At 43.3% G+C, this 15,088-nt stretch overlaps 1 protein-coding gene across 4 annotated transcripts in view; it reads right to left on the bottom strand.

The window, feature by feature from the left end:
* Positions 1 to 15,088, bottom strand: part of LOC112223479 (serine-rich coiled-coil domain-containing protein 2) — a 117,331-nt gene that overhangs the window by 69,433 nt on the left and 32,810 nt on the right. For all 4 annotated transcript variants that reach the window (XM_042305471.1, XM_024386512.2, XM_024386511.2 and 1 more), the window contains 2 exons: positions 5,056 to 6,533; positions 4,698 to 4,885 (listed from right to left, as the gene is read on the bottom strand). In XM_042305471.1, coding sequence (XP_042161405.1) covers positions 4,698 to 4,885; positions 5,056 to 6,493 — 1,626 coding nt within the window. In that variant the 5' untranslated portion in view covers positions 6,494 to 6,533. The remainder of the gene's footprint in view (positions 1 to 4,697; positions 4,886 to 5,055; positions 6,534 to 15,088) is intronic.

Consider the following 15,088-nt stretch of genomic DNA (forward strand, 5'->3'; position numbering starts at 1 on the left):
TAGGCCTACCGCTGGCCAATTAAATAGATCAGATCACTGTGTCGACACAGTTTCCTCAAGCCACAGACTGTAAAAAGAAGCCTCCAATGCACAGAAAAGTTGATACTGTGAGAATTCAAAACTTTTAAAACCATGACGAGAGAGAGACTCAACAAATAGCTGCTGATTTTATGAGTAAGTTCATGTTTAAAGTTATTCGGCACTGGTAACACTTTTACAAGCCATAAAATGCATGTTCTCCCCACTTCCACTATAACTAGCACTGCAGCTGCAATGAATGAGTAGAGCAAAGTGTTTCCAGAAGCTTGCCTTATTATTAGCAGCGTGTCTTTTTTTAATATCACTATTTCACTTTCTCTGGTCACCGAGGTAACAGCATGAATTGGTGCATGAGGCAGAAATAATGCAGTGCGACTTGAGTTTCGCCATCAGCTGGACCCTTTTCTCAGCCAAGGGAGGGAGAGCGGAGGGACGATGAGTCGGGTGGCCTGCATCTGATGGTCAGTCTAAGTCAAGTAAAAACTTTTTAAAAAGCATACTATGCTCACACAGCTGTGCCTCACAAGTAATACAACAAATTATCTATTATCTGAAAAGAACAACATTGGCAGGGTGATTCAACCATAGCCAATATGCAGTGATTATGTATTGGGCATATAACCTACTGCACAAACCTCATTGCTACTACAGAACTGTTTTTAATTGGTTAATGTTGAAAGCTTATGGGTTTTTTTTCTAAATCTGAGCAGTAGATCTCAGCTTGCATTTTGACTCGACTCAGAAAAGGTTGGTGACCGCTAATCTAAATCTGTTTTGCCACATCGTTGCGTACGCCTCGCTTTTGTTGCTAAACAACCAACCCGTCTATGCTATCCTACAGCTGGATTCTTCTGTACTGCACAGAGACAGCGTACTGTAAAAGCCTACGGTGCTGAGTGCAACAGTGGCCGTGCCTACAGTCTCCAGTAGAGGTCGCACAAGTACAACTTTAAACATTCCAACAGACATGCATGTACTGTACAACAGCGTGTCTATGGCGCTGATTAGCTGCAGTCAAACTATTGAGATCCCATGAGATGATTATAGGCCAATGTTATTAGATGACGTGGGTCACAACTGTTGGACCCAAAATGATTCGTAAAAACGGTCAAAACATCATAATATGTCTATCCTGTCCAAAGGTGCTCTTCCTGGAAAATCCCCAAATGATCAGACTAAATACAACCCAGCCAAAATCACAGTAAGAGCTGTGCTGAATATATAAGGAAATAGGCCAGGGCCCCAGTTTCCCAAAAGCATCTTAAGACCGAGCTCTTCCCCAAAACCACCTTTACTAAAGCTGCTCTTGAAAGCGCTCGTTATTTAACCACCGCCTCAGACCGCTTGAAGAAGAGATGTCTTTCCCCCTTTCTACACAGAATATCGTCACCAAACACAACACCAATATTTTATCGGTCTTTCTGTGACCGCCGATAACTTCAGAACAAACGTGACAGTGACTACAAATACAAAGTTGTCCATTTCTTTGTATAACAAGGATATGAAGACGCTTCAAATAAAAACTGAGATGTGTACTAAAACTATAAGTACATTATATTCCACATAGAGCTACATATTTGAATGATATTGAAATCAAGTTCATGTTAATTCAATTGAGTTTTATTTAGCTATTTGTACGCTAGCCTACTGTATGTCATTTTTGACTCAATATATTTCATGATCTGTAATGTGTGCAATGATGTGCCAAATCTTGATTTAGTGCATTATCATAGGGTAAGCATTAGAATAAGATGCCTGAATATATGCTGCTATAGGTGATCGTATCTCTCTAGGAGCTGATCCGTCGTCAGTATTGTGGAATAATTCTAATGATAAGGTAAGATTGAAACCGGAGAACGCTGATCCAAGAGCAGTGCTGTCCTTCGATCCCATCAGTATCGACACAGGCCTCAACGATGCATTTCGCGAACGTACTGTTATATCTTCGGCCGTTGTAGGAAAGATGCATCGTTAAAGCCTATGTACCATCGCTAACGAGAAACCGGGACCCGAGCTGTGAACTTAAGCCCCTAAACGGGTAGAGAGGTTCTGGACCGTAAGTCCTTCATTTCCAATAGAGAAGCAAAAGCAAAGGAACAAATCCAGGTATTTTGCATGACCTAACTAAAACGAATGACTGGAGATGAGCTGCAATGTGTATTGACGGTCGTCTTATAATAATGCTGCCCTATAATGATTCAGCACTTTTCAGAGAAGTGCTTTGTACAGTTAATGACTGCAATATAATCCTTCTGCTTGCCTCTGGTCCTGAGGCTGCATCCTTCTTTCTGGACAGATGATAGGCTTCAGAGAAATCACCCGTGGCAACAGCCAATAGGTGCCCTCGAATTAAACATCATTCCACTGATTCATTTGCTAAAATCCAGGAAGTTGGGTACTTAGATTGGTAATGCACAAGGTTAGTGCAATCCGGGATCCTTTAAATTTCAACGGGGTGACGTCAGAGTTGGAAGTCCAAAGGATTCTGGATAGCAAGGACCGACGGCAGACCAAGGCACTACCTCCTTCCTTCCTTGATGTAATCTAGGCTGTATCACAACCGGCCGTGATTGGAAGTCCCATAGGGCGGCATACAATTGGCCCAGTGTTGTCCGTGTTCGGCTGGTGTAGGCTATCATTGTGAATAAGAATCTGTTCTTTACTGACTTGCCTAGTTAAATAAAAGGTTCAATACATTTTTTTATCAATAACCTGACAAGCTGAGATTGGTGAAAGCAATAGGCTGCAGACCATGCAATCGCTTACAGGTCAGTGGTTAGTTAGTAAAGAAAGATGCACTTTGAAAGTATTCAAACAGACAACAGAAAAAACAGACAAGTACTGTATGTAGAGGTCTTGCACATGTACAGGAGCAGAGTGGTGCATTGAATGGCATAAACCCTGACTGCATACAGTACACTGGTCAGAGAAATACCAGCACCATTGGGGACCTGAAGTCCTGAGTAGTGATATAGGATTGGGGACAGTGATACTGTGGGCAGAGACCCCGTAGAGAAACAGCGCCAGGCAGTGAGCTCATTAAAGGTCAAAGGCAGCAGGACAACCTCCGACCCTCTAGAATACAAATCACCCAGGATAATCCACATAAGGGAAGAAGCTAGGGTGAAAGTTTTCTACTCCAGCAAAGGGGAAAGTAAAACGCTGACTATTAAAAAAGATGTGGTAAGTAAAAGTAGAAGTTCTTTGGACAAAGGTTAAACGCATTATGACAGCCAGCGAGGATTAAGCGCAATCGGTAAAACAGAAACACATCCTACTTGTTCTCCAACACACGTGCAGTAGAGACCAAAGTACTACTGACGATCGACGCCTCCCATTCCGATGATGGATTAAAACTTAATCCATCCTGTTGGGAGCTAAATAACTTTAAGGAGAAACTAAAGCAGGCATTGTGGTGAAGCAGAGACCACACAACCAACCATGCTCTGGCATTTTAAGATGGAGGTTGTCACATTGTCATAGTACACAGGTCAAACGAGGACATTTACATACACTATATGACCAACAGTATGTGGACACCTGCTCGTTGAACATCTCATTCCAAAATCATGGGCATTAATATAGAGCTGGTTCCCCCTTTGCTATAACAGCCTCACTCTTCTGGGAAGGCTTTGCACTAGATGTTGAAACATTGCTGCAGGGATTTGCTTCCATTCAGCCACGAGCATTGGTGAGGTCTGGCACTGATGTTGGGTGATTAGGCCTGGCACGCAGTCAGCATTCCAATTCATCCCAAAGGTGTTTGATGGGGTTGAGGTCAAGGCTCTGTGCAGGACAGTCTAGTTCTTCCACACCGATATCAACAAAATATTTCTGTATGGACCTCGCTTTGTGCATAGGGGCATTGTCATGCTGAAACAGGAAAGGGCCTTTCCCAAACTGTTGCCACAAAGTTGGAAGCACAGAATCATCTAGAATGTCATTGTCTGCTGTAGCATTAAGATTTCCCTTCACTGGAACTAAGGGGCCTAGTACTAACCATGAAAAACAGCCCCAGAACAATATTCACCCTCCACCAAACTTTACAGTTGGCACTATGCATTTGGGCAAGAATCGGGATTCATCACTCCAGAGAACGTGTTTCAACTGCTCCGCAGTCCAATGGCGGAGAGCTTTACACCATTCCAGCCGACGCTTGGCATTGCACATAGTGATCTTAGGCTTGTGTGCAGCTGCTCGGCCATGGAAACCCATTTCATGAACCTCCCGACAAACAGTTCTTGTGCTGACATTACTTCCAGAGGTAGTTTGGAACTCGGTAGTGAGTGTTGCAACTGAGGACAGTCGATTTTTTCGAGCTACGCGCTTCAGCACTCCCGTTCTGTGAGTCCCCGGTCAACAGCACTTACAGTTGACCGGGGCAGCTCTAGCAGGGCAGATATTTGACGAACTGACTTGTTGGAAAGCTGGCATCCTATGACGCTGCCACGTTGAAAGTCACTGAGCTCTTCAGTAAGGCCATTCTACTGCCACTGTATGTCTATGGAGATTACATGGCTGTGTGCTTCATTTTATACACCTGTCAGCAACGGGTGTGGCTGAAATAGCCGAATACACTAATTTGAAGGGGTGTCCACATACTTTTGTATATATATATTGTATTATATTAAATGGTATTGTATTATATCCAGACCCACCATGCTGTTGAGGTCTGAGTCGTAACTCCCACAGGGGTGTGTGATGGTCCCAAGGGCCTCCAGACCCTCCTCGTCCCACATGTAGGTCCCCCCCGAGCCAGAGTCTGAGGGGGACAGGTCCAGAGATGAGCCAAGGGGGTATTCTGCACCCCCAGACAGGGCCTGGCTAGTACGCCGAGACAACCCCCCTAAAACAGAAAGGTGAAGGAAGAGGTGTTACTCGCCTGCTACCTAATCACTTAGGGAATATTAGTTCATTTGATTTGGTTAGTATTATGATATGTCATTTAGGGCCTGTGTCTGAGAAACCGGCCCTTAGTCATTTAAGTCAATTATTTTGATGAATGTGAAATCTTACCAGTGAGTCCCATCCTGGCCCAGTCCACACTGTCAGACAGGAAGCTGTGAAGGCCAGTCATGGAGGTTCCACCGTGCCGTCGGTTGACGTCTGCGTTGTCATCATCCAAGTCAGGCTGTGATTGATCGAGCCTTCCGTTCTGGGCCGGGAGCAGCAGAATGCATTCTCCTCCATTTCCCAGGTTGTCAAAATCGTCCATGTACTCCTCGCTGGTGTCGTTGAGCTCCAGGGAGGAGGTGGAGGAGAGTGACATGTCCTCCAGGCCTTCTCCCAGGGGATGGACTCCACTGGGGGCCACAGGCTCCTCTAGGGTACTCCCTGGGCTGTCAGTGATGCTGGTCAGGTCTGGGGTGACAGCGGGCACCTCCACAGAGTTCCTCCTCCCCTCGCTTTCCTTTCTGTTGCCATGGACCTTCTGGGAGGTGGGGGCCAGGACAAGGTAAGGCTGCTTGATGAGGGAGGGTCGTGTAAGCCTGTAGCTGAGGGCCGAAGACTTGGTGGTGGAGGAGGCTGAACTAGGTAGTAAGGACTTCCTCAGTGTGATGGGTGGCAAGATGCAGCTAGTTGTTTCCAACCCAGCCCTGCCTGGCACTGGTCTAGGTCCACACTTACTAAGATGTAGGCCTTTTCCTCTCCCCCCACTACTCAGCACAGGGGTTGGTCTGGCCAGGGGAGATGTCTTGACCAGCGGGGACTTGGCTAGAGGCCTGGGCAGCTCCTTGGCCAGCTCTGAGGACCTGTTGAAGGAGTAGGAGCGGATGATGGTTGGCTCGGTGGAGGAGGGGATCCTCTTGACGTGGGTGAGGCTCTGGGACCGCACCATGTTCTCCTCTGTGGCCGTCTCCAGGCTGTCGCTGGACTGGGACAGGCTGCTGGTCAGGTTGCTGTGGGGAGAACCACGGCTTTGGCCCCGCCTGACTGAACCGGTCCCAGACCGCCCACCACCACCCGCCTGGCCTTTGAGACCCGCTTTGCCATTGCCGAGACTCTGTCCAGACAAGGCCTGTTTGGGGACAGCCCCGCGAGACCCAGTTCTGGAGCGTATAGTCCTGGGGCAGGTGGAAGCACACCCCTGTACCTTAACTGTGGCAGGCATGCTAGACGGCTTCTTAATCTCCCGTACCACCATTGGTAAGTGCTGCGGTTGTCGGGGTTGATGCCCAGCTCCAGTTCTGTCCTCCTCCCATGAGTCCCCCCCCCTCTCCACAGGGTATCCCCCTTTCCCCTTCTTCCACTTCAGAGAGAAGGAGGAGGACATCCGGATTGTTCCGTTCTGCCTGGTGGTGGCAGTGGGTAACCCTTTGCCCGTGGTGCTGGAGGCAGGGTGGTGGCGGGTCCCATTGGTCAGTGGGGCGGTGGCAGCCACAGCCGTGGGGCGCGAGCCAAACTTGGGCAGCCTGGAGACCATGGTGGGCAAGTTGGGAACCGGATCTTCCATCAGCTGCCTGCTGGATCATGGGTGTGCTGGGCTGGCAGAGCTGTGGAGGGAAAGAGAGAGAGATGGACGTTTAGAGAAGGGGCGGAGAAAGAGATACATTGAAGGAGGAGGAGGAGAGGGAGGCCAAGACAGAACAAGGAGGAAAAATAGAGCGAGGAAGGCAGAAAGATTTGAGAACATGTCATGCTAAAATTACCAACACAAACCTGTTATTTCTAACACAAAATAAAACGTAGAGGTAGACTTTAAGACTATCAAATGCAGTCAAATAAATGACAGTCGGTTACTTTCTGTGAATATTCTTTTCAAGCTAAGGAGAAACAGACAAACCTTTAGTGCAAAGTAGCTGTAAAAGATCAATAATGTCTGTTCTGGGAAAGCAGTCTTTACTGTGCCCATTAAAGTGCCCTGGTGCTTCAAAAGGCTAGGGTGTGTGCAGACCTAGTGGTTAACTGGCAGGGGCAGGAACTGAGAGTCAGGACTTGGTGGAGTACAACCACATGCCATACTAGATACTGTACCACACCCCTAATAATCCCAATGCTACTCAGCCAATTACAACACAGCTTTCCTGACTGAGGGCTTGTAGTAGGCCTGTTGTAAGGCTGTGGAACTTGTTCAGTATGCTTCAGTTGTTGACTCTTGTTATGTTCATACAAATATTTACACATGTTAAGTTTGCTGAAAATAAACGCAGTTGACAGCGAGAGGACGTTGTGTATATATATATATATATATATATATACACACACACACACACACACACACACACACAGTGGGGCAAAAAAGTATTTAGTCAGACACCAATTGTGCAAGTTCTCCCACTTAAAAAGATGAGAGGCCTGTAATTTTCATCATAGGTACACTTCAACTATGACAGACAAAATGAGACAAAAAATCCAGAAAATCACATTGTATGATTTATTTATTTATTTATTTTGCAAATTATGGTGGAAAATAAGTATTTGGTCAATAACCAAAGTTTATCTCAATACTTTGTTATATACCCTTTGTTGGCAATGACAGAGGTCAAACGTTTTCTGTAAGTCTTCACAAGGTTTTCACACACTGTTGCTGGTATTTTGGCCCATTCCACCATGCAGATCTCCTCTAGAGCAGTGATGTTTTGGGGCTGTTGCTGGGCAACACAGACTTTCAACTCCCTCCAAAGATTTTCTATGGTGTTGAGATCTGGAGACTGGCTAGGCCACTCCAGGACCTTGAAATGCTTCTTACGAAGCCACTCCTTCGTTGCCCAGGCGGTGTGTTTGGGATCATTGTCATGCTGAAAGACCCAGCCACGTTTCATCTTCAATGGGGCGGCAGGGTAGCCTGGTGGTTAGAGCGTTGGACTAGGAACCGGAAGGTTGCAAGTTCAAACCCCAGAGCTGACAAGGTACAAATCTGTCATTCTGCCCCTGAACAGGCACTGTTCCTAGGCCGTCATTGAAAATAAGAATTTGTTCTTAACTGACTTGCCTAGTTAAATAAAGATTTTTAAAAATGCCCTTGCTGATGGAAGAAGGTCTTCACTCAAAATCTCACGATACATGGCCCCATTCTTTCCTTTACACGGATCAGTCGTCCTGGTCCCTTTGCAGAAAAACAGCCCCAAAGCATGATGTTTCCACCCCCATGCTTCACAGTAGGTATGGTGTTCTTTGGATGCAACTCAGCATTCTTTGTCCTCCAAACATGACGAGTTGAGTTTTTACCAAAAAGTTCTATTTTGGTTTCATTTGACCATATGACATTCTCCCAATCTTCTGTGTAAGCTGGAAGTAGAAACCTAAGTATTGTTGTCCATTAGTTTACTCTAACTAGGGGAGGTCGTAGAAAATAATAAAGAAGGAAAATATATTTTAAAAAAGAACAAAAATGTATGGGTGATTGGAAATTATGCACACAATTAAATTTATAGTGGGGGGTTCAACCGTTTTCAAAAGTATGTAATATATACTCACTATATATACAAAAGTATTTGGACACCCCTTCTCATTAGTGGATTCAACTATTTCAACCTAACCCGTTCCTGACAGGTGTATAAAATTGAACACACAGCCATGCAATTTCCACAGACAAACATTGGCAGTAGAATGGCCACAATCATAGGATGCCACCTTTCCAACAAGTCAGTTCATCAAATTTCTGCCATGCTAGAGCTGTCCCCAGTCAACTGTAATTACAGTTATTGTGAAGTGGAAACGTCTATGAGCAACAACGACACAAAGTGGTAGGCCACACAAGCTCACAGAACGGGACCGCCGAGTGCTGAAGCACGCAGTACATAAAAATCGTCTGTCTTCAGTTGCAACACTAACTACAGAGTTCCAAACTGCCTCTGGAAGCAACGTCAGCACGTCAACTGTTAGTCCGGACCTTCATGAAATGAGTTTCCAAAGTTTGATGGAGGAGGAATAATGGTCTGGGGCTCTAATGTCATGGTTCGGGCTAGTGAAGGGAAATCTTAATGCTACAGCATACAATGACATTCTAGACGATTCTGTGTTTCCAACTTTGTGGCAACAGTTTGGGGAAGGCCCTTTTTCCTGTTTCAGCATGACAATGACCCTATGCACGAAACAAGGTCCATACAGAAATGGTTTGTCGAGATCGTTGTGGAAGAACGCCGACTGCCAGCCAAACCTAATCGCACAACATCAGCGCCCGACCTCACCAATGCTCGTGGCTGAATGGAAGCAAGTCCCTGCAGCAATGTTTCAACATCTAGTGGAAAGCCTTCCCAGAAGAGTGAGGCTGTTATAGCAGGAAAGAGGGGACCAACTCCATATTAATATCCATGATTTTGGAATGAGATGTTCGACAAGCAGGTGTCCACATACTTTTGGTCATGTAGAGTATTTAACTTCACTAGGGTAGGGGGCAGCATTCAGAATTTTGGATGAAAAGCGTGCCCAAATTAAACTACCTGCTACTCAGGCCCAGAAGACAGGATGTGCATATAATTAGTAGATTTGGATAGAAAACACTCTAAAGTTTCCAAAACTGTTAAAATAATGTCTGTGAGTATAACAGAACTGATATGGCAGGTGAAAATCAGAGGAAAATCCACCCAGAAGTAATTTTATTTTGAAAGGCTGTTTTTCCATTGAAAGCCTATCCATCATACAAAGACTTAGGACCCAGTTCGCGGTCTCTATGGCTTCCTCTACATGTGGCCAGTCTTTAGGCATTGTTTCAGGCTTTTATTCTGAAAAATTAGGGAGATACAGCACTTTCAATCAGTGGCCAGTGGATATTTCCATTCATCAGCCATGCACCCTGTTTCTCCTTTCCTATTGACAAAGCTTTGTCCGGTTTAAATATTATTGATGACAAAAACATCCGGAGGATTGATTTTAAACATCGTTTGGCATGTTTCTAACTTTTATTGTAATTTTTAAAAACTTTATCTGGACTTAAGCATTCGGATTACTGGACAAAACGTGCAAACAAAAAGGAGGTATTTGGTCATAAAGAGGGACATTATCGAACAAAACGAACATTTATTGTCTAACATGGAGACCTGGGAGTGCCACCAGATGAAGATCATCAAAGGCATCTGTTGACTACACAACATGGCGGATATCTGTTTGGGTTGTTTTGGTCTCTGATCGCCATACTCAGATTATAGCATGGTGTGCTTTTTCCATAAAGTTTTTTTGAAATCTGACACAGCGGTTGCATTAAGGAGAAGTGGATCTAAAATTCCATGCATAACAGTTGTATCTTTTAGCAAGGTTTATTATGAGTATTTCTGTAAATTGATGTGGCTCTCCTCAAAATCACCGGATGTTTTGGAACTACTGAACATAACGCGCCAATGTAAACTCAGATTTTTGGATATAAATATGAACTTTACCGAACAAAACATACATGTATAGTGTAACATGAAGTCCCATCTGATGAAGATCATCAAAAGGTTAGTGACTAATTTATCTCTATTTCTGCTTTTTGTCACTCCTCTCTTTAGTCTGGAAAAATGGCTGTATGGTTTTCTATGACTAGGTGCTGACCTAACATAATCGCATGGTGTGCTTTCTCAGTAAAGCCTTTTTGGAATCGGACACTGTGGTTGGATTTACAAGAAGTTTATCTTTAAAATGGTGGATAATACTTGTATGTTTGAGGAATTTAAATTATGGGATTGCTGTTGTTTTGAATTTGCGCCCTGCAATTTAACTGGCTGTTGTCGAGGTGGGACGCTAGTCCTTGAGAGGACAGGGGCTGGGTTTAAAAATAAAAAATATGGGACAAAACACACATCACGACAAGAAAGACACCATAACACTACATAAAGAGAGACCTAAGACAACAACATATCATAGCAGCAACAGAGAAGACAGAGACAAACAGAGAAAACTTGGAGGAGAGGAATAAAGTCGATGGCTACATCCCAAATGGCACCTTGGTCAAAAGTAGTGCACTACATAGGAGCCTGAGGGCACACACTTAGTGTGTTGTGAAAATTGTTATGAATGCATTTAAAAAATATGTATATATATATATATATATATATATATAACTGCCTTAACTTTAATGGACCCCAGAAAGAGTAGCAGCTGCTGCCTTGGCAACAGCTAATGGGGATGCATAATAAATACAAATAGTGTGCCATTTGGGACACATACATGTCTATGGGAGACTAATAATACACAAAAGCTTCCATGCAAACAACCGTACCGTCATGTGGATGATGCCCTGTGGGCATGAATGATAAGGAGTGGGATAGGGGCTGGCATGCATTCAGAGAGGTAATACCAAAGGGCAATTCCACGGTAACAGCGACACAGATTATTCACTTAAAAATGTATGCCAAACAAAAATAAACATTGATTTCAAAGTTTAACTAACCATGTACTCTTATGTACAAGGACTATTTGTTACAAAATGTTACAAAAACACATTTACTGGATGAACTTTGCAGATTTAAAGTTTGGTAACAGAATTTCGATAAAATCTCCCTCAGTTTTTTGTGTGTTCACGTTTTCTAAAAACCTCTTAAATACTGTATCTGCTCCGACTGAATATTTAAAGATGTCTGCAGAAAGAATGGGGTGTCAGCTATGACATGACACCTTGACTTGACACCAAAATAAATAAAAATCTATTTTGGTTATTGAACTACAGTAAGTGAAGTGGATTTACACCCCGTCACGGAATTGCGGTAAACATAATTTCATCATCGGTCCCTGATCTGTAAGACAGAAAAATGCATAATTATGGATATGAATGTCATTCTCTTCATGGTGATGTATCCTAAATAGGTATACAAAAAGGTAGAAGTATGCAATATCCTCCTTTTCATATTTGGGTATTGTTCTACACACGAGCTATTATTTTAATGAGCTCCGGACTGGACCAATCATAGACGTCTGAACCAATCATAGACGTCCAAACTCATGAAACACAGACATCAAAGTACAGCACATAAGAACTCAGTACATTAAAGTATAGTTCAATACAGTGAGTACAGTATAGTTCAGTACATTAGTGTACTCAACTCTAGCGTGCTCTACTGTGTACTGTACAGTACTTTACTATACTCTACTTTTATTTACTGTACTCTACTTTGCTGTACAGTACTGAACTATACTCTACTCTACTCTGCTGTACTGTACTATACTTTTAATTACTGTAATCTACTGTGCTGTACTGTGCTTGTCCTAACTTGTGAACCCAACTGTGGTTTGTGACAACTATGATTTCTCATTGTAGCCCATTCAATTTCAGAAATTCCGTTACCAATTTTTGGGAAATTCTGTTACCAATTTGGTAATGGAATTTCTAGTTTTAATCACTTAATAATTCATAAACAAAATATATCATTAAAAAGTACTAACTAATTGATAGGTCTACCTTGTTACTTCTGTGAACTTTCATCATCCTCCCTCCTCATGAGGGGGAGAAATTTGCCAATAGTTTTTGGTAACAGAATTTCACGGCACAAGGCAATGTTTCTTAAACTTACAGAAAGCAGAAAATGTCCTCCACAACTAAATATAAGTGTTGATATTAGTTGTCTGTGGCCTTTAGTTCAACATTGTGTTTTGGTGCATTTCTAATACCTTTGAAAACTATTTCTGGTAGATGTTTGACCAGAAATCAACACCTTTGCTTATTCCACATTTTAGGATGGAAAATTGTGAGGGAAAATTTCATTTGACATTCTATGAACTTATGTTGGTGCTAATGGGTCCTTTTACATGGAAAAGACCCAAACAGGCCTTATTCTAAAAGGTGCATGTAACAGGGACATGCAGTCCTCCCCCATAAAACCACGAGATGATAACGTAGCCATGGGTCTGCCTACAGACACAATATGACGAGGGTAAATCATTCCCAAGGGGTTTGAAGTACAAAGTATTTATTCAGTAGAGAATGGAGATTAGGCCCGTCAGGCCCCTCAGGTGTTATGAAAATAAAACCACAAATTGGAACAGAAGAAGCCCGAAGGAAAGCGTCAGGAGCCAGTCAAGTGTTGAAATTTATTTGAGTTTAACACAAAAAAAAAGAACAAAACAGCGTATTCTCAAGCTTGGGTTATCCAGAACATTCATAGGCCTTTGTGCAGCCGGCCTGATTGCAGGTCATGGGTTGAAATACCGCAGTAGTGAGAAACTCAAACTTTCGGGACTGGGTGTCGTTTGCCTTGGTGTCTATAGCAATGACTCTACAGTGGGCTTTGTTCTAATAGAGAGAGAGAGGAGATTCTAGGGATTATGGAGGGTCTAAACAGCAATCAGTGTAGCTAGCACTGGTTCAAAGCCATCAGCCCCATCTCATGAGTATTGACAGTGGGCAGGGTGAATGACAGTGCGAAAGGGAGAAGAGGCAGAGGAGAGACAGTGTTAAGGCTGCACAATTAATCAATTGTTTTGATGAAATTGCAATATTGACATGGGCAATATCCATTTTGAGCCATGAATGTAACATTCAAATGTAATAAGGGTCCCTTGGAAAACTGACCAACACTTTGCTTCCTACCCTATCACAGCTTCTACCAACCCAAGATAGACCACATCCTGTTTTATCCAATCCTGTTTTATCCAATGGGAGCAAATTAATCAGTGGCCAGAACAAGAGCAGAGCCAAGCACAAGCTAGCGAGATCCTATTGTTTTAGCATGTATTTGCATATTTCCGTTAGGGAACACCTACTCTGTGAAGTGTGCCGGTGTAATAACTCAATTTGTCCTTGCACTATCTCTAAACAGTGCAAGTTTTTTTTAAACTTTGGTAAAGGTTAAAGTCTATAAAACTTTGTCCATTCTGTTCATAACAGATTCTAGTTTGGGGAAGAGAAAACTGTTGTGATCAAGGGCTCCGTTCCATCAGATCCTCTTCAACCGACATCCACATAGTGGTTGTTTTGGTGGTGTTGCAGAAGGAACTGCGTTAGAGCTGTCAAATCCATAAATGGCTCCCGGCAATGGCATTATACCTAAAGCAGACATTGCAATTGGCTGCATGGAGTCACATGAACAGAAATCCCATGCAGCCTTGTTTACAAGTTTGAACACTGGAATGTGAGATTAATCTACACCACCATTAGGTTGATAAACATCCATCTTCTCCCACTGCCAGACACTGGGCAACCTCTTCCTACCATATTTGGTAGTGAGTGGAAACGGCAAACAGATGCATACATCTGGTGAATCATCTAGCTCATTGTTCTGTGGTTTTAGTGTACCTGGCTTTTTCATTCGTTGTCATGCCAAACAACAACTACAGAAACGGAATACAAATTTTATAAATATGATTCCAACAGTTCATCTGAGTGGTTTGAGCTAAAAATCACAAGTAAAATCACAATCACAATATTTGGTTAAAAACAACTCACAATTACATTATTTGCCCCATGTCGTGCATGCCTTAATGTGTGTGTGTGTGTGCGTGGTAGTAGTAGACTAAGCAATGTTGCTGCAGGGGAACGTTGCTGTGCTGCATTGTGGTGTTGCAAGGTTGGCCAAGGACAGGGAATGCATGCAGATGAATGGGTTTGCACAGCGTGCTAATGAGCTTTGGCCTTCATAGACGACACTGGGCACCTAGCTGAAACCAACACTCTCCCCCTCTCCCTCCTGGAGCGGTTCCAAGGCCAAATCAAATGGAGATCAGATGTACTCCTGCTGCAGTTCATCCGTTTGAGGGGCCCACTGCTACTGACGGTGATATTCCTGTGCTCTCGACTTCGTAACGCAGTGACCTCCGGGTTGCAGTTAGCACACAGATATTCAGCAGACATCTAGTGCCTTCAGAAAGAATTCACACTCCTTAACTTTTTCCACATTTTGTTGTGTTAATGCCTGAATTTAAAATACATTCAAATTTAGATTTTGTGTCACAGGACTACACACACACACACACATCAAAGTGGAATTATGTTTTTAGAAATTGTTACAAATTAATAAAAAATGAAAAGCTGAAATGGTCTTGAGTATTCAAGTATTCAACCCTTTTGTTATGGCAAGCCTAAATGCTAGCAGATAGCCCAATGACTGGAAGTCTATGGGTAACGCTAGTTAGCATTGGCACACGAAAATACCTCAAACTTCCTTCATACTGGGCACAAAGACAAAAAAAAGGCATAAAT

Source organism: Oncorhynchus tshawytscha, linkage group LG24 (assembly GCF_018296145.1).
Source record: "Oncorhynchus tshawytscha isolate Ot180627B linkage group LG24, Otsh_v2.0, whole genome shotgun sequence".
NCBI classification, from domain to species: domain Eukaryota; kingdom Metazoa; phylum Chordata; class Actinopteri; order Salmoniformes; family Salmonidae; genus Oncorhynchus; species Oncorhynchus tshawytscha.